Source organism: the organism of the source record quoted next, unplaced genomic scaffold, assembly GCF_019419815.1.
Source record: "Pyrus x bretschneideri cultivar Hongxiangsu unplaced genomic scaffold, Pyrus_bretschneideri_v1 Contig9, whole genome shotgun sequence".
NCBI lineage: Eukaryota > Viridiplantae > Streptophyta > Magnoliopsida > Rosales > Rosaceae > Pyrus > Pyrus x bretschneideri.
Genome location: NW_025999831.1, coordinates 8,052,525 through 8,078,494, shown reverse-complemented (window position 1 = coordinate 8,078,494; position 25,970 = coordinate 8,052,525). Strand labels below are relative to the sequence as shown.

General features: G+C 36.2%; 1 protein-coding gene across 2 annotated transcripts; it reads left to right on the top strand.

Annotated features, from left to right (window-relative positions):
- The first annotated feature begins 575 nt into the window (after positions 1 to 575).
- On the top strand, positions 576 to 25,486 carry LOC103928813 (ferredoxin-dependent glutamate synthase, chloroplastic). Of its 2 annotated transcripts, XM_048576482.1 has the most exons (33): positions 576 to 942; positions 3,764 to 4,076; positions 5,791 to 6,233; positions 6,334 to 6,465; positions 7,471 to 7,569; positions 8,018 to 8,088; positions 9,325 to 9,421; positions 10,507 to 10,599; positions 11,634 to 11,779; positions 12,683 to 12,842; positions 13,165 to 13,275; positions 13,383 to 13,598; positions 13,933 to 14,090; positions 14,560 to 14,689; positions 15,127 to 15,185; positions 15,358 to 15,463; positions 16,147 to 16,243; positions 16,571 to 16,686; positions 16,806 to 17,003; positions 17,130 to 17,240; positions 17,454 to 17,693; positions 17,787 to 17,885; positions 19,124 to 19,219; positions 19,316 to 19,513; positions 19,814 to 19,888; positions 19,994 to 20,122; positions 20,220 to 20,318; positions 23,329 to 23,471; positions 23,581 to 23,674; positions 24,091 to 24,329; positions 24,423 to 24,501; positions 24,642 to 24,725; positions 24,911 to 25,486. In XM_048576482.1, the coding sequence occupies exons 1-33, from the start codon at positions 649 to 651 to the stop codon at positions 25,070 to 25,072; spliced, it is 4,887 nt and encodes a 1,628-aa protein (XP_048432439.1). In that variant the 5' UTR covers positions 576 to 648; the 3' UTR covers positions 25,073 to 25,486. The 2 variants fall into 2 exon arrangements, with proteins under 2 accessions (XP_048432439.1, XP_048432440.1); XM_048576483.1 differs by lacking the exon at positions 576 to 942 and having other exon boundaries at positions 3,941 to 4,075; positions 5,789 to 6,233.
- Positions 25,487 to 25,970: the final 484 nt, after the last annotated feature.

The following is a 25,970-nucleotide window of genomic DNA, read 5'->3' as shown; positions in this document are numbered from 1 at the left end:
TTACAACTTCTTATCCTAGTCATGCCTCTCGATAATTTGTTTCAATCTCATAACCTAAAATATTCATATCAAACAATATTATCTGCACTAAGAAAGTGGAAAGGTGGACGAAACCTTACAATGGGCTAGTAATAATGTGACTCAAAATTGTCTTTGGAGTGAGAATTAAACCTATAACTTTTCATTTACTATTAAAAAATAATACTATTAAACCGTAATACTTAGTTACCATTCAATCCCTACTATAGAATATATGTCCTTTTGAAGTCAGAGCCGCCCCCTCGCAGTCGTCCCACAACCAAAAGTGGGATTTGGGAACACTGAAAAGTCAAAAACTCAAAAGAGCCGAGGGAACACCGTACAGGTCATGGAGCGGCACACAGCAGATCCCATCGAAAGAAGGAAAACGACGGAGCCAATAAACTAAACCAGAGAGAGCGAGCTACGTGAGGTGAAGTGAGACGCGGGTGGCTGGTTTTGCTTCGAGCCCCGCCCATTTATCCCATCCCCTCCTCATCCACTCCACCACCACACTTCTCACTCTCCACAAACTCCTCCTTCTCTCTCATCACACTTTCTCCCTCTAAAACTCACCCCCCACTCCTCTCTCTCTCTCATCGCTTTCTCTCTCTGCGCCTGCTTCCAACAATGGCTCTGCAGTCGGTGACGCCGATTGCTCAGCTTCTTCACTGCTCCAGCAATGGCCGCTCCCCCGCCACCCAGCCGCCCCGGAACGGACTCTTCGTCGTCGATTTCGCCGGCTTGTGCGGTAAATCGAAGCGGACTCGCAGGAAATTCGGAGCCGCCTCCGACCATCGCACCTTCCCTCATTTCGTCTCCAGGAATTGCCACTCGGTCAACGCCGTTCTTGACGTCGGACGCAGCAGCGACGCCGCTGCCTCGGATCAATCAACTCCGATGACTCCTGATTTAAAACCTAAGGTATGCTTGCTTTGCATTCACACTCACTTTTATTGAGAGGAGGAGGATGAGGAGGAAGTGTTTGTTTGGTTGCGGGGAATATTGTAAACGGGTTTTGTGTGTCTGTTTTAGTTGTCAGTAGTATGCTGTTTGGTATTCGTGAGCTTGTTGTATCTGATATAATATCTATCAATCAGGTTGTTCTTCAAGGTCCTTCTAGGTAGTGTTTGTTTGGCTTCATTCATGGAAGTATAGTATCCATTTTTCATTGCTTTCAAGCGTCCATGTTTTTTCTGACTTTCCCAAAAAGCGGAATGTGTGATTTCAGTTACAAACTTACAGGTCACAAGACTTTGATTTTGGGGATAATTAAGCTAGTGTTTTAGAAAGAAAGAAAATGCTCTCGATGTTACCCAATACCGGGTTATTTAACTCGTGTCTTCTAGCTGAATATGATTATCAAATGGTTTTGCTCATGAGTAAAGGCAGTAGTTTTGATTATTAGAGCTTATTTTCGTCAAGTACATCAACCATACTACTCGAAGAGACGAAAGTTTGAGTCTGGCCACGATTTACATTTACGAGTGTAGTCATTCTGTATACTCTGCAAATATATCTGCCTCTACTGCATGCATGCCGAGAAGACTATGAATATAGCACTTCAGTCTTCAGCTGCGCCACACAGAGCCCCTTGTCATATAAAATACGCCTCTCTCCCTCTGTCTCCAAGTGCTGATTATTAGAATTGCAACCACTTTAATCATCACAGAATGCCCCAACATGGGTAAACCGTAAACATAGTTATTGAAACTTAAAGTGAGAGATAACTATTGATTTATATGTTATAAAATATAAACAAATAACAAGTGCATATGTCTCACTATAATAGCTGTAGTTTCATCATCACGTCTGTTAGCTATTGATCAATTAATAACAGTTCAATCACCAACTAGCTCTTAGTCTAGTGGTATTTTTGCTCTCATTGTTGAACAGATCTTCATTGATAAAAAAAATTATAACAATTTAGTCATCGAGATTGTGTTTCTGCCTTTGTGCCATAACATCAGAAGTTAGCATGAGATAATATTTAATCCAAAATAAAGGATAAACCTCATTGTCCTTAAAGTTTCAGCATTGAGTCTAATCCATTGGAATATCAAACAAGGATCTTCAATCAGCATTTCCCTCGTAATGATAGTGGGTCTGGATTTGGAATCTTTTGTCCAATAGTTCTAGTAAGGCTCCTTTTGTTTTATAGAGATATGTCACACAACATGATAGTCTTTACAAAAAGTGGTGGATAACAAGTGTGGAGATGATTATGGTGCATGGTGTAAGAGAAATCTCATAGAGTGACATGGTAGAAAGTTATGGAATGGTATACGAAAAGGATAGAACAATAAAATGAATGTTTGTGTATTCTGGAATGTTTTTCAATTCATTATAGGTATTGGAAGGCTTCTACATTTTGGGTAAGCTGTGCAGTGTGGTGATGCCAATTTGAAAAGTATTTTATATGTGTGTCTTAATAATACACTTGTTTATTCCAATGTGGAAGTTATGGGGATTGTTTTGGATAGGAGACCAACTTTTAAAGGAGTTTTGGATGAATAGATTTTGTTGACTTCATTATAGTGTTTTGCTCACCTCAGGGCGTGCCTAGGTGCCCTGTGAGGTTGGGCGTGAGGGTTGCTGCCTCTGTTTTGAGGGAGTGGGTGGAAGGCGTCGCCGGAGCCGCCTAGGCGGTGGAAGGTGCGCCTCATGGTTTTTTTTTTTTTTTTTTGAACTCCCAAACCCAAATTTTGGGTAGGGTTTTAATTGCCTCATACCTCTTCCTTGCACTATCGTCTCTCTGCCCTTTTTTTTTCTTCTGATTTTATTTTTATTTTTTATATAATGATGTGTGTGCTGTGTGCTCATTGTGCTTTTCATCCTCTATTTATATATATCTACTAATTAATAAAACACTCATTGTCAACCAAAACCCTATGAAATTACCAGTTTAACCCTCTAATCAAAACATAACATGAATAAGAAATATGGGGTAGAAATGTAATCACACAACCAAATTTTACTATTTTTTTTTTCAAAGCCTCACCTACATGTAATCCTAACATCTCTAATTAAAAAAGAAAAAAAAAAAAAAAACTTCCCACTCCCACATTCTCTATCACTCTTTCCTCTCTCGTTCTATTTCAAAAACAAAAATAAAAAATTTTCTCACGCACTTTGTGTGTGCTCATATGCTAGTATATATAAAATATAATATATGTGTGCGCTCATGGTGATTATTGATTAATAATCATTTTTTTAATATAATATGTGTACGCTCAGTGTATATATTAAAAAATTTAGGTCTTGTGAGGCTTCGCCTCACGCCTCACGCTAGGCCAGGCTATCCCTTGGACACATCGCCCACACCTCACACTTTTAATTTATAATGCCAGAAATTAAGTTGTCACAAGGTTATATGCATTCTCATTTATGTACTGTAAGTTTTGTACGAGTAGCATTTGTGTGAAATACAATTATCCCATAGTTATGGTGTCAAGGGAGCTGTGAAATCTTGGGTTGGGAGGAAGGGGGGAGGCATGACCCCTATGGCCTCAATTATGTCATTGGTGGTGCAGGATAATGTCCTTTTCAATTGTCATGAGGACCGAGTAAGAAAGAGAGACTGATCTCATGACAGTTTATTGTCTTTCATGAAAGCTGTCAGAAACTTGGAGCTTCTGTTCGTTTTCACATACCTTTTTTTAGGTGTGATAGGTCTTTATTATGCATTCTGAGTAAGTTATTGGAAGCCCTTATTTCTAGGAAATCTAACTTCCATGTTCAACAGGTTGCAGACTTGCAAGATATAATATCAGAAAGAGGAGCTTGTGGAGTTGGATTTATTGCCAATTTGGAAAACAAAGCATCCCATGGCATTGTTGAAGATGCTCTAACGGCCCTTGGCTGCATGGAACATCGTGGGGGCTGTGGAGCAGATAATGACTCTGGTGATGGTTCGGGATTGATGAGTTCAATTCCCTGGGATCTATTTGACAATTGGGCTAACAAGCAAGGAATTGCTTCCTTTGACAAGTTGCACACCGGTGTTGGAATGGTTTTCCTACCACGAGATGACAACCTTATGAAAGAAGCCAAAAAAGGTGATTTCTTGTAATCCTTGAATTAAGTGGGTTGCAATAATTTCTTTTTGTTTTCACTGATACAAGAATGTGTATCATTCTTGAATTGTGGTTAGGTTCTGCATGAGTTATTTTTAAGCAAGTCAAGTTCCCGCCCCAATCAAGATAATTTTTCTTATGGTATCACGATGATTTAGGTATTATCTATGATTTAGGTACGACGCAATGAGTCTGCCTTTTTGTTGGTTTAAATTCATGAATCTTTCTACTGGCAAGGACAAACCCACACCACTCTGAACATAACTAACAACTGGGCTAAATGTTGCCTTGTGAAATTGCAATGCTAGAAGACATTAACATCATGTTCTTACTCCGTTTTACACAAAGCGCTCCACTATGGGGATTAACCCTGCTTTGAATCATATATTAAGTATTTAGGTTTGTGTGATCCAGGTAAAGATTTGTACATTTGGTGGGTACTACTACACCATCCTCTTAAATTCAATTACCAGTCCTCCACATTATTATTGTCAGCCTTTTGCAAACGATACACTAGTTTAGCGAGTTTGGATAGTCTATTAGCTTCAAAGCTAGCTAATCCAGCATGTGGTCAGGATTTTGTATCTGGTTTCTGCCCTCACATTGAATAAGCATCATGGGTGATCTGGGATCCTTCTGCATTGCTTTAAATGTTGCAGAAGAACTGAAACAAACTTTTGTACTGATCTTCGAGCAAGAGGAGTAGGAAAAGAAGACGATGTACTGATCTTCTAGAAGAGGAGAAAGAAAAGAAGACACTGTACTGATCGTTTAACAAATACTACGTCTATCAAAAACATGCTTGATAGTTGATGAAACTTTTCAGGCTTATAAAGTACAGATGTATTCTCTAGGTTCTATAAGGTGCAATTGTTGGATCACATGTCTATCAAAAGTTTGCTTGATGAAATGTTTCAGGCTTATAGAGTATAGATGCATTCTCAAGGTTCTGTAAGGTGTGGTTGGGTTACGACTCATGATTTCCATAGGCCCTTTGAGGTTTTATTTCCACATGCCTGAATTTTCAAAAAAATTGATTTGATTAGATATGAAACTCTTTTTTTTTTTTTTTTTTTGTTTTTTATTGTTTTTCCATTGTAATTTCTTTGAGCAACTGGCCAATATAGATTTAGGAATAAAATGTAGGAAAACTTTAGCTATGGAGATAAGAAATAGGTCCTCATCGTTTCTTAAAATATATTCGTACCAATGCTTATAAATATGCTTTGTTGACTACTAGAGTAAGATACTGGGCAGCTCACTGGGCTTCAGTTTCGAATGAGTTCAGGGATTATTCTCTTTCTTATATAGTGATGGATGCCTTCTCAACCATAAAATGAGTTTGGTTCAGCTTTCTAAAGTAGTCCTACTTGAAATGTCTTAAGCTAGTTTGGTGGATTTCTTATCCACTTGTTGTAATTCCTTCTGTTGTTTTGATAAATTTTTATTGTTTCTTCTCAAAAAAGAAGAAAGAAATACAAATTTATATGAGTGAGTTACTTACAATGGTGCTACTAACTTAATTTGAAGCATACCTACTTATCTTTATCCAGGCCTAGGTTTCCTACCTGTATCTTTTATAATCTGTCTATTTATCTATCAGTTTCTGTTATTTACGTTTTGCTATAATTTCTGAGATAAATTCAGTTTGTTCAGATTATCTGTTGTTTGACTGTGCATTCTATTTTCTTCGTAGTTGTTGTGAATATTTTTAGACAAGAGGGTCTTGAAGTGCTTGGATGGAGACCTGTTCCCGTGAATGCTTCTTTAGTTGGTTACTATGCAAAAGAAACAATGCCAAGCATACAACAGGTATTTGTTAAAGTTGTTAAAGAGGAAAATGTTGAGGACATTGAAAGGGAACTGTACATATGCCGAAAATTGATCGAGAGAGCAGCAAGCTCAGAAAGTTGGGGAAATGAGCTTTATTTCTGTTCTTTGTCCAATCAAACAATAGTTTACAAGGGAATGCTCCGGTCAGAAGTTCTTGGTTTATTTTATTCTGACCTCCAAAGTGACCTGTATAAATCCCCTTTTGCCATCTATCATCGGAGGTATAGCACAAATACCACTCCCAGGTGGCCCCTTGCACAACCAATGAGGTTACTTGGTCACAATGGAGAGATTAATACCATACAGGTTTTCATTTCTTTAACATCATAAGATTTCTAGATAATAATTTCTAAATTGGTTATATAAGTATACTTTTCTTTTAAGTTGACACCTCGTTTATGTTCAGGGAAACTTGAACTGGATGCAATCTCGTGAAGCCTCATTGAAATCACCTGTATGGAATGGTCGTGAAAATGAAATTCGCCCATTTGGCAATCCGAAGGCATCTGACTCTGCAAATCTTGACAGTGCAGCTGAAGTATGGAATTGACATATCTATCTCTTATTTCTAATTACAGCTTTCTCTTTTGATGACTTACCGGAAATAAATCAGTGAGAAATAAAACTAACCTATCTCTGAATGGATTTTGTAACACGGGCCATTTTTTCCTTTTTATTTGTTCTCTTTCTATAAGTGGGTTCAATATTTCTATTATATTGCCGAGCGAAGTAGAACCAATCATGGATGAATTATAGCTTTTTGGTGGCTTATTGCTTGGCCCCACTTCTTTTAAGGATAAAACCTAGGTAATGTGTTGAGTTCAGAGAATCTTTTTTGCGTTATGAGTATGATGTCTGGGTGCAGAATCCCGTAGCCCAATTATATTTTCTTCATTTTTTATCTAACACCTAAACATGTAATTAGTTTCTAGTTGTTCCTACATTATTAAAGGGTTGCCGTGCCTGAATCCTTTTTGCTTTTACTGGTGAGTTTTGATGATCATGTTTAGTTCATTGAGTACACGACATAAGCTTTCAACTCATACTGATCCTTCCCTTTCTTTTGGTTTTTAATAATGGACTATTGATTGTTTTTTAATAATACCGTAAACTTTACCGTCTCAATGGATTTCTTGTATTTAGGCTATTAAAAATCTTGACCTTACAGGTTGCCAGATGATCAAGGAATCTATAGTACAAAAAATGTCTTCTGAAATTTACTAGCAAGTAAAACAGTTTGTGGATGTGTGTTGGTTCTATTTATTTATGGTATTTTTTTTGTAAAATAAAAACCTGATTTCACTTTTGAACTATCCATATAAATTTATGGTAATCTGTCTGCTCCTCATTATTATATTCTATAGCTTGGTTCCTCAGCTGATTCAGGCTCAATTGCTCATCTTCTTTTGTGTTTGTGTTGTTTGAAACATACATCATCTTTTGACCAATTAGACTTGTATGCATTTATTTTATTTCTAAATAATTATTTTTTCTATCTAGTTGACTTATTGCCTTTCATTCTTTCTTTCATGCGTGTGCTTAGTTCTTATTAAGAAGTGGCCACAGTGCTGAGGAGGCTCTAATGATTCTTGTCCCAGAGGGATACAAAAATCACCCAACTTTGTCGATAAAATATCCTGAGGTAATCTAAGTTGGTGTTCGCGATTTGGTTTAAAGGGAATAAAAATGCATGTTGCATTGCTGTTTTTCTTTCTTTTCTTACTTATGGTTCATGGCTAATTTTTTTGTTACATTTGATCATCTTCATGTTCATTTGTTTGACCTTTTCGGTGAAACCATAGTGGAACTAAACCTTAGATTCCACATGAGGTTTAGGTACTCTAATCCGTTATAACTATCCATTTTTCGGTTTTTAGGAGGGGTTTGTTTCTCTTCTGCTTTTCTGTTTTCCTTCAGTGGTCTGCTTGACTACTTTTCCTTTGTTGTTTTATTGTTTATTGCAATAATTTAGTTTCTTTCTAAAATAAAACAGCTAAACAAATTGCATCCTGAACCAAACCGGTAGGATCCTGAAATTATCCTGCCTTCTGGTTATGCTATATTTATACTTAATTTGTTTTTGTTTTTAGGTGATTGATTTTTATGACTATTACAAGGGTCAGATGGAGGCTTGGGATGGGCCTGCTTTACTGTTATTCAGGTAAAGTTTCCAAAGTCAGTGTACACCATATTAAAGAACAGGTAGATGCCTTGTTAGGCTCTACATAACTAAAAGCATATGAAAATTTGACGTTAAAGAATGCATGGATAAATTGGAGCATTGTCTCATTTTGTATTGTTTAATTAAAAGCTATTTCATTGTGTGGCATAAGAATAATTTAACACTATCCATGTTAGCTAGTGTGGTGTTTCTTTTCCTTCATCTTACAAGAATTCTTATTACATACCTCTAGATTGCAACTAGTGGCTAATGATCAATTTCATATTGATCTGAATGATGAGAGATTTAGGGTATCAGAAATTGGCTAGGAGATCACGTGGTTCTTTAGTCTTAGTTTTTGTTTGAGAAGCATATTCTATTCTTACCAGAATGAAAATATGGGACAATTTATGGGTTATTTATTTTTTATTTTTTGAGATCACCAAACTTTGAAAATAGAGTTGACATCCTTCCACCATTTTGTTGAAATTTCTGTCTCAGTGGAGAGTTTGAGGCTTTCTACCTCATTTTCCTAGGGTTTACTGAAATTCCAGTGGTACTTTTTATTTATTCATTTTTTATGTTCAAATTCCTTTAACAGCTTTGTTCGAAGGAAGCAGTTAACTCTGCAGCTAATTCCTGAATTATGACATGGGCAGCAGCAAGATCTCATATGCTTATAATGACATAATTGATGATACTGTTATGTGATTTTTACATGTTTAACTCTTTCATTGTTGATTGGTCTGGTACATCTCAAACTATTGTTCATGTTTTCCATGCTTATATGAAAACTTTCGCCGTTTGCATTACTTTTACAGACGTTTTCATTGATAATTACATAAATCTGGATTATTAATATTTATGCGAATCTGGATCATTTTTCCATGGACACCAATACTTTCATCCTTGGGTAGTAAACTACCATAAATGAGGGGTGAAAGTAGGTCTTTTCTTTGTTTTCCTATTGCTTTGTAGAATCTGATTTGATGAAAAACTTTCTTTGTACAGTAGTATAGTTATGTGACAAATGCAAGTCTCTGGATCAATGATATTTGCTGACCATATTGCTTTGTGTTTTCTATAAACGTTTCACTATGCACTTTGTTAAAGGAACTGTGAAAGACTGAAGAATATCTTACTGTTAATGTTGAATCACATTTGCATTGCAATTTTATTTCTTTTAATGAACAGTTTTTCTTTCTGATTGTTGCTATTCTAACTCATGTGGTACAGTGATGGAAAAACAGTTGGGGCCTGTCTTGACCGGAATGGTCTTCGCCCGGCTAGGTATTGGAGGACATCTGATAATGTTGTATATGTTGCATCTGAGGTGCGCACTGTTTCCTTTGTTGCTTGAAATTCTTGATGTTTGACAGAGTGCTTGGACAACTTTGGCTCGTGCCACTGGCTTTGTGCTGATGATTGAGATTAAATTGGGTTTGGAGAATGATTGGGATAATTGATAAACCTTTATTCCTTTATTTGGAATCAAAACATAACTACTCATTAAAAAGAACAGTACAAAGATAGCCTAAGTTAATTTTGTCTAGTTGCTAATGATAGTCTAAGAGTCACTCACTTATACTAGTTAATGTTTGAATTCAAAGTCTCCAGGAAGTATTAGTAGTGTGTAGAAATACTAACCAATTAACCGGGAAAAAAAGGACGCTATTAATTCTGTTTAGAGCAGTAACGCTTAGGGAGTAGATGAAAAATGAGTCCAGTTTCAGTACCTAAGAGTTTGGTGTTTGCTCATGGGGGAGTGAATGTTTGTTAGAGCCTTCAGTTTTTCTTTCTCCTTAATGGGTGTCCCTATGTGCAATGGACCAGCTAAGAGTATGAATCACATTTTCCTTTATTGTCCGGTGGTTTAAGATTATTTTAGGCGGCTATATGAGTTGGGTGGTAGCATGCTCTTGTCATTCTTCATTTTTTTGAAAGGTTTTGTGCTTCTGGATGTGGGTTGAATTTTTAGTGTTGGGGGAAGGAAAATTTTTGGTGGCTTGGTCTTAAAGAAATAGTTTCATTTTTTAAGAGTAAAAAGATATGGAGGCGGTGGATTTCTTTGGGCATCATTCACTTCTGGATTCAAAGGCTGTTCTTTCTTCAGTGTAAACATGGATTGGGAAGCCAGTATCTCTTTTAATAGAGTGTTCTTTTTGGCTAATGTTTTTCTTTTATTTGCTTGGTGCTTAACTGTCCTTTTTTCAGTGTAATAACTGTTGTTGGTGAGAACTATTTAGTGGTGCATTATTAACTTATTTACTTCAATTAAAAAACATTTGACTAGAGACCTAGTTGTGTCCTTCATTCTCCATAGTTGCACAATAATAGATACTTTTTGTTCCAAGGCTGCACGAACAATATGTTTGATGTGATGTAATAAACATCTGAAGCTGTTATTATCTTGATCAGGTTGGTGTTGTACCTGTGGATGATTCTAAAATTACAATGAAAGGTCGTCTAGGTCCCGGAATGATGATAGCTGCTGATTTAATAAGTGGGCAGGTTTGTACTTTGTGCAGCACTAAGTGTTTTTTTTTTTTTCCTTTTCGATTCTGTTGCTTTGTTTTTCCTACAGGATTTCTGTTTTGTATTTAACTGTGCCAAACATTTAGTTCTAAAATGGTAGTAATGTGGATTTAGTGATAGGTCAAGTTTGTACAACATTTGGTTTTGTCTTTCCTTGGTGCTGCAATTAGATGGATTTTGGGAGTAACTGTGATGAATTTTTGTTTTCATATCCCAATTGAAGTACAGCAAATAAAGGAATTGACCTAGATATAATCATCATTGTTTAAAAAGTATGCAAATTCTTCAAAGAATGCTATTCTACAGAATAAATGATGCACAGGACGAGTAATGCCCTAGTCAGTTATGTCTTTATTATACAATTTTAGGAATTGTTATTATTATATTTCTATTGCCAAAAAGCTTATGCGTCATGGCTTCCATTACGCATTATGGGATCCTAGTTAAATGTGCAGTTGCAACTTATCGGTTTAATTACTCCAATTCTTTCTTTCAAATAGTAAGAAAATGAAATTAGGACTGGCTTGTGTACAATGTGTTTCTCTATTTTCGTGTTTGGCCTAAGCATTTCGTATTTTTTGTCATGAGAACACAAAAGTGTATGATGCATCTGTTTCGCAGAGTCCTGCTCTCCTATGGTCCTCATTTAGAGGACTTGTGAGGACCAAATGCGTATTAGCCACAAGATTATATTAGTTTAGATCTAAAGGCTTAAAGTATTTGACACTTAATAAAGCAATACCAACTTAAAATCCATGAACCATTAGAAAACTCATTTTCTTATTTTGCTTCATTAAGGTGTCAAATAATTTAAGCCTTTGGATATAAACTATTATAATCCTGTGGCTAATATCCATTTGATTCTCATTTTTGAGGACCTTAGGAGTGCATGACTCCTGTTTCACATATATCAAATTCTAATCTTCTTTTATTTTTCAGCTGTGGCACTCATTATCTATGCTTAAGTTGTTTTAGAGCTTATGTTAAATCTTAAGCACTTCAAATTGCAGGTTTATGAGAACACTGAAGTTAAAAAGCGTGTAGCTTTATCAAATCCATATGGAAAGTGGCTACAGGAAAACATGCGATCGTTGAAGGCTGTGAACTTCCTTTCAGCCACAGTTGCAGAAAATGATGCAATACTAAGACGGCAACAGTGAGTCTTCTGTTTCACCGGCTATTCAGATATGGTAGAAATCTCATTGGTATTGTTGCCATGATTTTATGCTGCCATAGTGTACATGATTGATGTTCATACTTAATTTCTATCATGTGCACGCTTTTTTTCTGATAACTGTAACTGATATGTAGTATATATAATTTATAGTTTTTTTCTTGTTCTATGGAATATCATGTACTGTGGTTGTAGCATACCAATGTATTCTCATTCTCCAATACTGTTAGATATTATCTCTTCCGCTGTGGACATTTCTATTATTTTACAAGCATATGCTCGCATGGTACCAGGGTGGGAAGAAGAGAGAAAAGGGGGGGGGGGGCAGGTGGTGTGTTCTGCTTGTGAAATTGTCAAGAACAAATGAACGTAGCAGTAAATATATTGTTCTTTTGGTTTCTTTCTTCTTTCCAAGAAGTAGGTTTCTTTCTTCCTTCCAAGAAGTACACCTTTTGTCAAGGTTTGGAGCTGTTTTGTCATCTTTTTGCATTGTAAGATGTAGAGCAATTACTTAGCTGTAGGTATTTCCTTTTAAAAAGTACTAATACTGAAGGGTGCACAAAATGTAGAGATCGAATTTTGATTATTCTGTTGAATTGAATATTTGTGCTAAAACCTCAGAGCAAATGTTTAGGTTTAGTTTTTATGAGCAGTAGAGAATAGGAACCAAGTGATGGTACGGAGTTTATGGCAGCGGAATGGATTAAATGATTCTTTGTGAAGCATCTTATTGGTGTCCATTTGTTCACTGATTACTTTTGATTTTATTGGGTCTATTTCATTGACGTCTCCAGTATTTTAGGTGGGCAAGGTTTTACTTTGAATATCATTAGTACATAATTACTTTCATGAATGGGACTTAAACATTTGACACTTCTGTTGCAGGGCATTTGGCTACTCCAGTGAGGATGTACAAATGGTTATTGAGACTATGGCTTCACAAGGGAAGGAGCCAACATTTTGTATGGGTGACGATATTCCATTGGCAATATTATCTCAGAGGCCACATATGCTTTATGACTATTTCAAGCAACGGTTTGCACAGGTCTGTCACTTAAGAGTTTCAAGCAATGGTTTACCCTAGTCGAACTGAAGATAGTCCTTTAGTCATATTGTCATCTATTGCTTGAGGAACTTCGTTAGTTCAAACTGTAAAAGTCCTGAAAGATGTAAAGGGATCATTTCTCAACCACGTCATACAAATGATTCATAATGTTATGGTCTGTATGTTCTTTCTGTAAATTTATCGAGGATAATGAATAATTATGTATTTGATGTTATAGTTATTTTTTTATTTTGCAAGAATAGTTTTTTTTTTTCTAAAGTTAATTTCATATTTCTTTCTTTTTTCATTTCCTTCTTTGCAGGTTACAAATCCAGCCATTGATCCTCTTCGAGAAGGTTTAGTTATGTCTCTTGAAATCAACATCGGAAAGCGACAAAATATTTTGGAGGTTGGACCTGAAAATGCATCGCAGGTTTGTTAGCATGTACCACTTTGCCTCAGTTATATGTTATGGCAACTATAATGTTGTTGAAAAGGAGATTTCTTGTGAATTAAAATTTGTTTTATGTTCTGGATCAGGTTATCTTGTCTAGTCCTGTGCTGAATGAAGGAGAACTTGATTTATTGCTAAAGGATGCGAAGTTGAAACCCCAAGTTTTACCGACATTTTTTGATATCCATAAAGGGGTTGATGGTTCCTTGGAAAAGACTCTATATAGGCTTTGTGAAGCTGCTGATGAAGCTGTTCAAAATGGTTGCCAACTGCTTGTGCTTTCTGATCGGGCTGATGAGCTGGTAAGGAATCAATTTAGCTTATTTCTGCATTCGTGCAAATTTGTTTTTCTTTGTTTCACCAGTTTTGAGCTTGATGTGACGTTGCCCTATACAATGGGAATAAGTTGAGTCATGATTTCACTTGAAGCTTTTTTCTTAAACTGACCTTACTGTAATTTGGGAAGTTTTGCTTTGAATGTAACCAAGTAGTATGAATTAATCTATCATCTAAAACATGGTAATCAACGTTAAAAGATTTACGACTTTTTTTCCATTTTGTAATCAGATTGGACTTGTTCTCTGTTAATGATAGATCGTTAACAATTCACTCATGCCTTTTCTACTTTTTCTTCAGGAGGCAACTAGACCTGCAATTCCCATCCTTCTTGCTGTTGGTGCTGTTCATCAGCATCTTATTCAAAATGGCTTGCGAATGTCAGCTTCTATCATAGTAGACACTGCTCAGTGTTTTAGCACTCACCAGTTTGCCTGCCTGATTGGATATGGTGCAAGGTCATTTCTCCTTCATGAGAATTCTTTCTGAAAGAATTATCTGGTCCTTTTGCATCTTTCTTTTTTCCTGCCTTTTGTCAATAAAAATATATATATAATAGTAATTTTAAATATAGTTATAGCTGTATGTACTTTAGTTATGTCTCTAATACAGATACATTTGCTTCACCTTTGGTTCACCACCCTGGTAGTTTACCATAGTAATCATCTTTACAATACATATTTCCTTTTAAGAGAAGTTTGACCATAAAATTAAAGCAGATCATTTACAAATATGGGAATGTTTTGATCAACCATGTTAACGACTCTTCTATATTATGAACATTACATGAGGAGATAGTGTCTGCAGATTAAGGATCTCCATATTCATTTGTTGTGTTCATTGGATGAATTTGACTAAATGTATAGTCCTGCTTCTTAACCTTTTATCTATTTCAAAGTTCTTAACAATTTTGAATGGTCTTTCCAGTGCTATTTGTCCATACTTGGCATTAGAGACGTGTCGGCAATGGCGTCTGAGTGCTAAAACTGTAAATTTAATGCGTAATGGGAAGATGCCTACTGTAACAATTGAACAGGCTCAAAAGAATTTCTGCAAGGTCAGTACAATACAGTAGCTTTATAAGAAGTATAGTTTGTGGGTATCTTTTTTATTCTAGTGAAAGCATTCTTTGTAGAGTTTGATTTGTTTACTTTTGGCAATTTGATTCCGTTTTAATGGATAATTAGGTAATAAATTTTGCAACCCATACTTGGTTAAGTCTTGGAAGTAGCTTATTTTTCTCTTATATATTTTTTCTTGGGGTGACTGTTATACATGCTAAGCATTATCCAACAACTGATCTAGAGCACTTAAGTGTTGTATTTATGGAGCACCCTGTTGAAAATGTAATTAGTTAAATGAGCCATGATTGATTTTTGTTCCTGGAATTTGCGTTTATCAATACATTTATAATGATGGACAAGGTATACCTCTTTTCCATTGCACACGTTGAGGATGCTATTCTGAGAAACGGATTGTTTCTTACTGTTTCAGGCTGTTAAAGCTGGTCTTCTTAAAATTCTTTCCAAAATGGGCATCTCGTTGCTTTCAAGGTACTGGTTTATTGTTATTATTATTATTTTTCTATGTTTGTATCTTTCTTTCTATGGTATGAATTCTGATTTAAATTTCACTCTCTAAGTATTTTATCTTTAGTTAACTTATCTCATTCCTTGTTTTATCTCGTTAATTGACAAATCTATTTTACCTTTTTCTCGGATATAGTTATTGTGGTGCACAGATATTTGAGATCTATGGATTGGGGAAGGAGGTTGTTGATCTTGCATTTTGTGGAAGTATATCTTGTATTGGTGGATTAACTTTTGATGAGGTAAGAGTCATGGAAAACTTGAAAATGGTTGCAGATTGGACATTGCTACCATCATGCATATGAATATTTATATCTATATTCTATATATAATTTATTTCACTTTTTATGGTATATATATATATATATATATATATATATATATATTTTCAGATCACACTGTACTGACTTGTCCGCATGTTTATACTTCTGGTAATTGAGAATTAATGCAATAAGAAAATTAGAAAGAACAATAATGTTCCATAAGTATAATCTTAAACCTCAGTTACTATCTTTATGTACACAGGTTGCATTTACAGCTACATTTCTAAGACAAATCATTTTCCCTTCAACTTGAGAACAAGGAGACCCTTTAAAAGTGCTATCAGAAGTTAGGGGTTATGTATATAAGTTTTACTTATTAAGATACACTTTCTTGCCTTCCAAAGGATTTTACAGACAATGGTAGGAATATAGCTTCCTACTATATAGTTTAATGGGAAGATAAAGATCACACAATAATTGAATCCTAAACCCTAAACCCGCTCCACATGGAAGAGATAAAAAACACGATAGTTGAATCTGAGTGGGCAACCAATCTTAGGCTGCTAGGGGACTGTTGAAACTATACTGTGTTTAAAGTATCATGCTCATCTGAACTACATATCCACTTATTTATTTATGATTATTTTTGTTTTCTTGAACAGCTTGCAAGGGAGACTTTGTCCTTCTGGGTGAAGGCTTTCTCTGAGGATACAGCTAAAAGACTTGAAAATTTTGGATTTATACAATTCAGGCCAGGAGGTAACTGTTATTATCAAAGGAGACGTTTTGACAGTGACTGGTGACCTTACTTCACTAGTGTCTAGACTATTAATAAAAGAAGTGAAAAATTTGGGTAACAAATTGTATAAAATGCTGGCTGAGTTTGAAACATTGTGTAGTTTACTCAATTTTTTTAAACATAAATTTTCATCTTTAAGAAAAAGGTGTAAGGGCAACTCATTTCAAACTTAGCCAATGGTATAAGTTTGTGTTCCTATATTTTAAAAGCACTTTAACACTTGCTGTAATAGCTTGATGCAATAATTGTGTTCTTAAGCTTATCAATGTTTATTTCTTTATTATAAGGGGAGTATCATGGAAACAACCCAGAGATGTCAAAATTGCTCCACAAAGCTGTCCGCCAAAAAAATGAAAGTGCTTTTTCAGTTTATCAACAGCATTTAGCTAACCGACCTGTAAATGTGAGTGCTCAAGTCATTTATTTGTTTTTGTGCATTTTCAATTATTCATTGTAGAGGTTTGAACTGAAAATAGAAAATTCATTTGATATTGATCTTTACCTTGTTAATTCAACCTTTAGGTTCTTCGTGATCTTGTTGAGTTCAAAAGTGATCGTACTCCAATTCCTGTTGGAAAAGTTGAACCTGCTGTATCCATTGTTCAACGGTTCTGCACTGGTGGGATGTCACTTGGAGCTATTTCAAGAGAAACTCACGAGGCTATTGCTGTTGCAATGAATAGAATAGGTGGAAAGTCCAATTCTGGAGAAGGTGGTGAGGTAAACCGTCCACCTTTGTTACACTTTCCATGGACAGTTTTCGTTTAATGTATTATTTTAGTCATTGGTTCATTGTTTCAGTGACGATTCTAATTTTAAAATCTAAATTGTGTGACCATCCATCAGGATCCTATTCGTTGGAAACCACTTACAGATGTCGTTGATGGATACTCTCCCACCCTTCCACATCTCAAAGGTCTTCAAAATGGAGATACTGCTACAAGTGCTATCAAGCAGGTCATTACATTGAACATTTTATTTCCTTAATATGGACTCCCTAATGCATAATTTTAAACATCCATTATGGCACTAGCTGCAAACAGCTTCTAATACCTTGTTTAAATATATAGGAATATATTTCAGTGTCCTCTATATAAATGTTTATTGAAATGGTAGTTGATTATGCATTTCCAATAAGCAATAAATCACAGAAAGCTTTGATATATTCAGGTTGCTTCAGGACGTTTTGGTGTCACTCCAACCTTCTTGGTCAACGCTGATCAGCTGGAAATTAAAATTGCACAAGGTGCGAAGCCCGGTGAAGGTGGCCAATTGCCTGGTAAAAAAGTCAGTGCATATATTGCGAGGTTGAGAAATTCTAAACCAGGGGTTCCACTTATATCTCCACCTCCACACCATGACATTTATTCCATAGAGGATCTTGCCCAATTGATCTATGATCTTCATCAGGTTATACTTTGATGCAAATTAGGTGTGCTTAATTTCTTACTGAGATATCACAAGATTGCTGATACAAGATACCAATATCCATTAAATGAATAGGTGAACCCTAATGCTAAGGTGTCAGTAAAGCTTGTGGCAGAAGCTGGAATTGGTACTGTTGCTTCTGGTGTTGCAAAGGGTAATGCTGATGTCATTCAGGTACTTATCCTAAATCCGGAATTGGCACTGAATGAGTATGTTTGTGTACTGAGCAGGATGATAATTTTGATGGCTAGCTTCTCTGTGCTTTTTATGTAGCTGTTGATGTTATAAATTTAAGTACAAATAACTCGGAAACATTGGGACACCGTTCTGGGGACTAGACGCCCTTGGGAGACTGGATCCAATTAGATAAGTTGAACAGAAGGTTTAGTAAATTTCGAGGACGGAATTTCTTTTAAGGAGGGTAGATTGTAATTCCCCGTATTTTTACTGGCCTTGTCAAGCCATAGAAGATTTTATATTTTTACCCATGCACACTGTAGTGGAAAAATATGGGTACGCGTATTTCCAGACAAACCTGTTACAGTAAGACCTACAGAAACACGTATGGGTTCGGGGAAAGGATTAATGTGAAGAGGGCTCTTTCCTATTCTATATTCTGTTTTCTTCTCTGTAGATAATACTTTAAGCCATCATTGATCACTTTCTTTCCTAAGTTTTCGTGTAATCGATGTAGAAGTAGGTGTTTATGGAATGGTTGTATTTATACCACTAGTGTAACAAGTTTGAGCATTGAGTGACAAGCAACAGTTGCAATTACAGTTTGATCCTAGAGTCAGTCCTTGTGTAAGGAAGGTTGAATATGCACATGGTGCAAGTAACTATTTGATTATGTAACAGTGTTTTAAAAAACTAGTTTTAAGACTCGCCTAGCGGTTTATGGGGCGGGGCTAAGAAGAAACGCCTCTGCCCAGATGGAGTGAGCTATAGACTAGCCTAAATGCCTCGGCGATTGCCTCAAGCGCCTAGGCTTTCACCCCAGGCATGTTGGCGACCTGGGAGTTTTATTTATTTATCTATTTTTTTAAAACACAGCCCAAACCCAAAACGATGTCGTTTTGGGCAGGATTTTTATAAAATTCATGCTAATTTTTTTTTTTAACTTAGTTCTATTAGTTTATTATGACTTTATGATGTGAACTGGAGAAATAATAATAATAGTCAAATATTTGATTGTTTGGCATGCTTGCTTGATTGTTTTACAAAGTATTATATTATATATATCAAGTATTATAATAATTTTAGGTACCATTGAGGCTATCGCCTTATGCCTCAAGGCTATCCATGAAACGCCGTGGCTTCGCCTTCGCCTTTTAAAGCATTGTTATATAATTGAATGTTCTATTCTTCTGATCTCTCTTTTTCTGAGACAAACCTCCTTTTTTACTGTGCAGATATCAGGTCATGATGGTGGAACTGGAGCCAGTCCTATAAGTTCCATCAAGCATGCTGGTGGTCCCTGGGAACTGGGACTTACAGAAACACACCAGGTGATTCAATGAGAGATCTAAAAGGGTGACTTCTTTTATTGGATGTCCTTTGAATATGCTTTAATTGCTTTTCTTTTTTTTGTAAAATTTTGACAGACACTCATTTCAAATGGACTTAGAGAACGAGTTATTTTAAGAGTTGATGGTGGCTTTAAAAGTGGAGTCGATGTCTTAATGGCTGCAGCAATGGGTGCTGATGAATATGGATTTGGTTCTGTTGCAATGATTGCTACAGGGTGTGTTATGGCCCGCATTTGCCATACAAATAATTGTCCAGTTGGTGTAGCCAGTCAGGTATCACGGTGACTGATTTTCTTGTAATTTGTTACCAGTAATGGTACACTTGTTTTACTCCATGCTTGGCACACTATGTTGTTTGCCATTTGGTTTGTGCTACACATGATACAAGCATGGGGTGGGTATGAGCGATAAACATGGCAAGCAACCTCGGTAGCCATGTTATGAAAAACTAAAATTCAAAAACTGTCTGGGAAGTATGTTTAGCATTTTCCATTTTGCTATTGTTATGTCATTTTCATTCTGTGGAAAATGAGGTTGCATTGTTTCATTCCTTTTTTTTCAATTGCTTTACAGAGAGAAGAACTGCGTGCTCGATTTCCTGGAGTCCCTGGTGATCTTGTCAATTTTTTTCTATATGTTGCTGAGGAGGTAAATTTGTCTCTTTAAAATTTTATAATTCATGTATTAACAGGTTTAGTGCTTAAGTTTCTCGTCTGTAGTTTTATTCTTTTTTGTTAATTATTGTTTTCTCAGGTAAGAGGTATGTTAGCACAGTTGGGATATGAGAAGTTAGACGATATAATTGGGCAGACAAATTTACTGAGGCCACGAGATATATCTCTAGTGAAAACTCAGCATCTTGATCTCAGTTATCTTCTCTCAGTATGTGGTTGAATAATATATTATTTTCCTGTCCACGTGTCATATTCTTGGCATAATTTTTTTTTTTTTTCTTATGGTATTTTCTTTTTTATTCCAGAATGTCGGGTTACCAAAATGGAGCAGTACCACAATCAGGAACCAAGATGTTCACACTAATGGACCTGTTCTGGATGATGTTTTACTAGCAGATCAAGAGGTAACACTTTTTTTTTGAGGTGACAGTTGGACTGATGCTTGCTTGTTTAGCTAAATGAACATGGTATTTACTTTCTGATAACTCTCCTTAGTTTCTCTAAACCAACGGCTTTATGGGCATTCAGATAGGTGGGTGGGAATTTAACATAGGTATTATCTGAATGTTTGAAGTACTAGATGTTCCATGTTAATGGTAAGTGAAGGAAAAGGGAAGGTCTATTTGGACATATTTATGATCACAGGGCATCTGGTATTTCATTTACGTCCAGTCCACTGCTTTTAGTTATGGTTATACCGTTAAATATAATGTTGAGGCTGGTGTTAATGTTTTCTTTTTGTAGGTATACATTTTACTTGCATATAATCCATCCTTTATAACGACCAATTTTAGAATTTGAAGAGCCCTCATTTCACTTGAATAACATGTTCACTTCTTTGGTGTTAATTACACTTAACACCCCTTGAGGTTAATCGAGTTTTCACAAAACCCCTCACGTTTGAGACATTACACTAACACCCCTTTAGGTTTTAATTCTCTTTCATATAACCCCTTGAGTAAAAAATCTCCATATATTTACTAATTTACCCTTATAATTAAAAAAACCTAAAAATTTTATTGAATAAGAAAATATTTATAAACATGCAAAAGACTGATATCAAAGTAAAATATAGGGAAAAAGAAATTAAGGGAAAAAAAATTTAATTATTACTTTGAAAAACTATTTTATTTAATAAAAAAGAAGCTGTTCATTTCTTTTTCCCCTCCCACGTCCCACCTCCATTCCATCTCCTCCTCCTTTCTCCATCATCACCATCCATTCAAACTTTTGGCAACCACTTGTCTCCTACCCTAGCCAACATTCTCATCTTCTTCCCATCGGAACCACCTCCATCACCCACCCATCACAGCCACCTAGCTACCTTTCACCCCCACAATCCGCAAATGTATACCTGATCCAGCAACACAAGGGGCCAGTAGTGGTGGAGATGAAATCTGGAAGCCATGGCAGAAACCCAACCCGCTTCCTGAAAATTGCATTCCCAGCACCACCACCACCAAAACACAAGTCCCCAAGTCCCCAAAATCCCCACCATCTTCCACTGCCACCGCCACCGCCATTTCCACCCAACCTGATTTTGGTACCAAATTATTATTTTGTTACAGAGATTGATTTTTGGTTTGTTCAAAGTTTGAATTGGTGGTGGTGATGGAGGAAGAAGGAGAAGATGGGGGTGGTTGCTCAGGTGGGAGGGGAAGAAGAAGATGAACAGTTTTTTTATTTTTTTGAATAAAATATTTCTCCTACCCTCTGAGGAATCAATTCCTTTTGAAACTATATGCCATCTTTTTTTTTTTTTTTTTTTTTTTTTACCAAGCGTCTGCTTATACCTTTTTCTTTGTTCTTTCGCACCCTGTTCAAATCATCATTCCATCATTTCCTGGTTCGTTGTTTGCAAAGTAATATTTAACTTTTTTTTTTCTTGATTTTTTTTTTTGTCCACATGGTCATCTTCTTGTTAATTTTAAATGTTTAATGTTTTGAATCTTTTTTTATATATAATTATAAAGTTTTTCTTTATTAGTTTTAAGTAGTCAATAAGGGCATATTAGTAAATTTATAAACAAATTTTTGACTCATGGGGTTATATGAAATGAATTTAAAACCTGATGGGGTGTTAGTGTAATGTCTCAAACGTGGGGGTTTTGTGAAAACTCGATAAACCTCGGGATCTTAGTGTAATTAACCCATTAAAAATTGGGTATATTTTGCACTAAATGTTCAAAATTCTTGTAGCTGTAAAAAGCTGCCTATTCACTAGTGTTCTTTAAAACAATTGCACCGGTTGGTGCTTTTTATATATAACAAGTTTGTATGGTGAAAAATGTTTCATATGCTGCACCATGATTGTGTATGTTGGAAACTGTTGCATATTTTGTGCAGCAGCTGAGCAGGAACCAAGATGTTCCACTGAAAATTTTGTTGGTAATATCAGACATTTCAAGGAAATTGAGATACAAACCTTCAGTTTTCCCATGAAACTGTTTCTTGTCGATATTTCAGTGGCAAGGTTGAAATATGTTCCAAAGTGTCTGCCAATATGCTATCGGCCAATATTTTGTCAGCAGATATATCTTATGACATATGTTGATGCTGACTGCGTACTCCCTTTTTAGTAGAATTTCTAAGAACAAACCAGTTTTTCCAGTTTACCGAAAAAAAAAAAACCAGAGTTTTTCCAGTTTCAGTAGTTCATTGTATGTTTGTTTTGGATGACATTGTTAATGATATTTTAGTAGGAGCTGCGTGTATTCACTATAGGTTACAGGCAAAATGACTTGCTTTAGAAGCTAGAATTGATTATTCCATGAAAAGCAGGATTGTAAAAGAAGACTACAATGGACTTATTCAAACATGTAATTTATGCTGTAGCGAAATTGTTTCTGCAGGCCCTACAGTTTTTGTAGGATGGAATTTGGTATTAAAGTGATACTAAAAGATGAGTTGTTAAACATTAGATTTTAGTACATCACAATGAGGGAACAAGAGTAGATATTTTGTGCTTTTATGTTAGTTAGCAACCGATCATTTGTTTGAACTTATGCAAATATGCATTGTTCTTTCAATGTTTCTATGCCATCCTTTCTTGTAGTTAATTAGTAATTACGCAGATGGTATTATCTAGTAATCCACCACATGCGTAATCTGAAATTCAAGAAAAAAGAATTAGAGTGCTTATAGAATTTATTCGTGCTTTCAATCAAGAGAAACAAGTTATTCTTGAAGTGGGTCCTTTAAAACTCCCGCAGCTGAGGTAACACACTGATAAATGACTCTACTAACTTCCAATGAAAAATCATTAGAAATTTCTCCAGGGCGGCCTATCCGGCACCATTTGTTGTGTTAAAGGCTGTACTCTCAGAATATGAAAAGGATTTCTTTCTTCTGCCATTTTACGTGAAAATTTTTCCTGTCACAAAATTTGAGGAAATACGATTTGTGTGTGTACAGATATCAGATGCAATTAAGAATGAAAAGGTGGTCCACAAGACCATAAAGATATACAATGTTGACCGCGCAGTTTGTGGACGTATAGCAGGCGTGGTTGCCAAAAAATATGGTGACACTGGTTTTGCTGGGCAGCTAAACATAACGTAAGATGTGCCATTGTCATAACTTATATAGATACTGTCTGGACTCGGGGGTCTGCACGGCCCGTCTGTTTTTAGATCAAAGCTAACTAGTGTACTTCATTGTATTCAGTTTTCAAGGGAGTGCTGGGCAGTCATTTGGGTGCTTCTTGACTCCTGGGATGAACATTCGACTTGTTGGAGAGGCAAATGATTATGTCGGGAAGGTATATTTCTCTCAATGCAAGATCTCAAAGTTTTAAGTAAACTTCATTTATGTTGGTTAGTTGAATATTTTTCATTGCTATTAATCAGTCAAGTAGAGGATTTTCCATGTTAACTATAATTTGTTAGCTTAGCGGTTGGTTATCATTATATAGACTTGGGCCGTGAAACTAAAGAAAAGTTGTCACTGAAAGCAAATCTTTTCAAAACCTGCATTTTGTCCTAGGAACCACCTTTTTTCTTTTGGGTTTTATTATGTATAGAACTAAGTCAATCATAAAATTTAGTTTTATTGAACTTGGATTATTTCATTCCTACTACTGGCAAACTATTTTCTCTGGTCTAAATTTGAGCAATTACTGAATACTTAAATTAGTTTTACTCATGAGAATCTGATATTGGTAATTATTTCTTCAAGAGTATTTCCGGCGGAGAATTGGTTGTGACTCCAGTTGAGAATACTGGGTTTTGCCCGGAGGACGCAACAATTGTAGGGAATACCTGCTTGTATGGAGCCACTGGAGGTCAAATCTTCATTAGAGGGAAAGCTGGGGAACGATTTGCTGTCAGAAACTCACTTGCGCAAGCAGTGGTTGAAGGAACTGGAGACCACTGTCTTGAATATATGACTGGCGGTTGTGTGGTGGTACTTGGAAAGTGAGTAGTATGTCTTACATAGCTTTTTATTGTTACATAAAGATAGGCACTATACAGAGTTAACGTCAAGCTACTTCTATTTGAATTGTGCAGGGTCGGTAGAAATGTTGCTGCTGGAATGACTGGAGGTTTGGCATACATCCTTGATGAGGACGATACTTTCATCCCCAAGGTTTGTAATGATGCCCTTTTCTTTTCAGTTTGGTCGGCTGTCCTCTACCTTCTTACTTGTTCCTACTGTTCAGACTTTTACCATCTTTACATGTATTTACATACTTTAGCTTCATCAAGTTATTGTAAAACTGTGAACAGGTAAATAGGGAGATAGTCAAAATCCAAAGAGTGAATGCTCCTGTGGGGCAGATGCAGCTGAAAAGCCTTATCAAAGCCCATGTTGTAAGTGCGATGAATAAAAACTGTATGAGAATGCATCTAAAGATGCATGCTTTGTTATCGTTTGGACTCTTGAAATTCCTACTTTTCCGCTATTCCATCTGTATCCGTAATTCTATGTAACGTTCATGTCCCAATTCCAACACTCAACAGACGTTTTCCTAATTTCATTGATGTTTTGGTTCAAGGAAAAAACTGGAAGCGGCAAGGGCGCAGCTATCCTGAAGGAGTGGGACAAATATTTACCACTCTTTTGGCAGCTGGTTCCACCTAGTGAAGAAGACACCCCAGAGGCATGTGCAGATTATGAGCAAACAGCTGCAGGTGCGGTGACTTTGCAGTCCGCGTAGAGCAATACTGGCACACTGGTATGAAGCCAATATAAAAAACCGAAAAGTTTCCGACCTACCTTGTATAGATTGTTATACAAGAAACTCTGCTAATTAGTGGGATTTTGGAGGGCCTTGGCACCACTGCGGACAAGGGGCTACAAATAGAAAAACGTCATTTCCTGGAGTCTTTAAGAACCTGATGATGACATTCTTTCCGCTAGGGCAGTTGTATAGCGAGTGATTATGGTAGAAATTGTTAATTCCAGCTTGTTCGTATAGTTCTAGTCTTGATAAAGCTGCTTCTGCTGTTGATAATAAAGCTGCTTCTGCTGTTGATATTGCTATCTAGTTCAGAGTCTGTAGTCGATGACAGTGCATTACTTCAGTCCCGTTCCTTGCTTTCTAGTAATAAATGAAATGAATTTACCTTCAGGCCCGTTCCTGTTGCATTTATTCGGAAGTGGTTTACAATTATGAATCCATGTCTTTCTTGGTCATGTTCACTTAAACGATGAAATTGTTTCCAAAGTCTAGACTCTGGTTTTTTGTTTTCAAGTTTTTACCCGTTAAGAGGTGGAGGACGGGTGAAGTAAATACAAACGATATTGGGAAGGGAAATTTATAACTCTGAGATGTAATGATTTAAAGTGAAATGCTCTTAACCATTGCTAGGGTTAGGGTTTGGAAGAAGGGGAGCCGAGACGTCGTCGGAGTTGGGGGTGCAGGGTTCTAATCGAGGAGCGTCTATTGCTGGTTGAAAACCTTAATAATTGGATTCACCGTTACCAACATTAACATTAACAAGGGTAAGCAAGTGGTTATTTACCATGGTAATGAAAAATGAGTTGAGCATTTGCATGACGACATTAGTTTGAAACCTGTCGGTAGCTAATTTAACATTTAATTGAACAAAAAT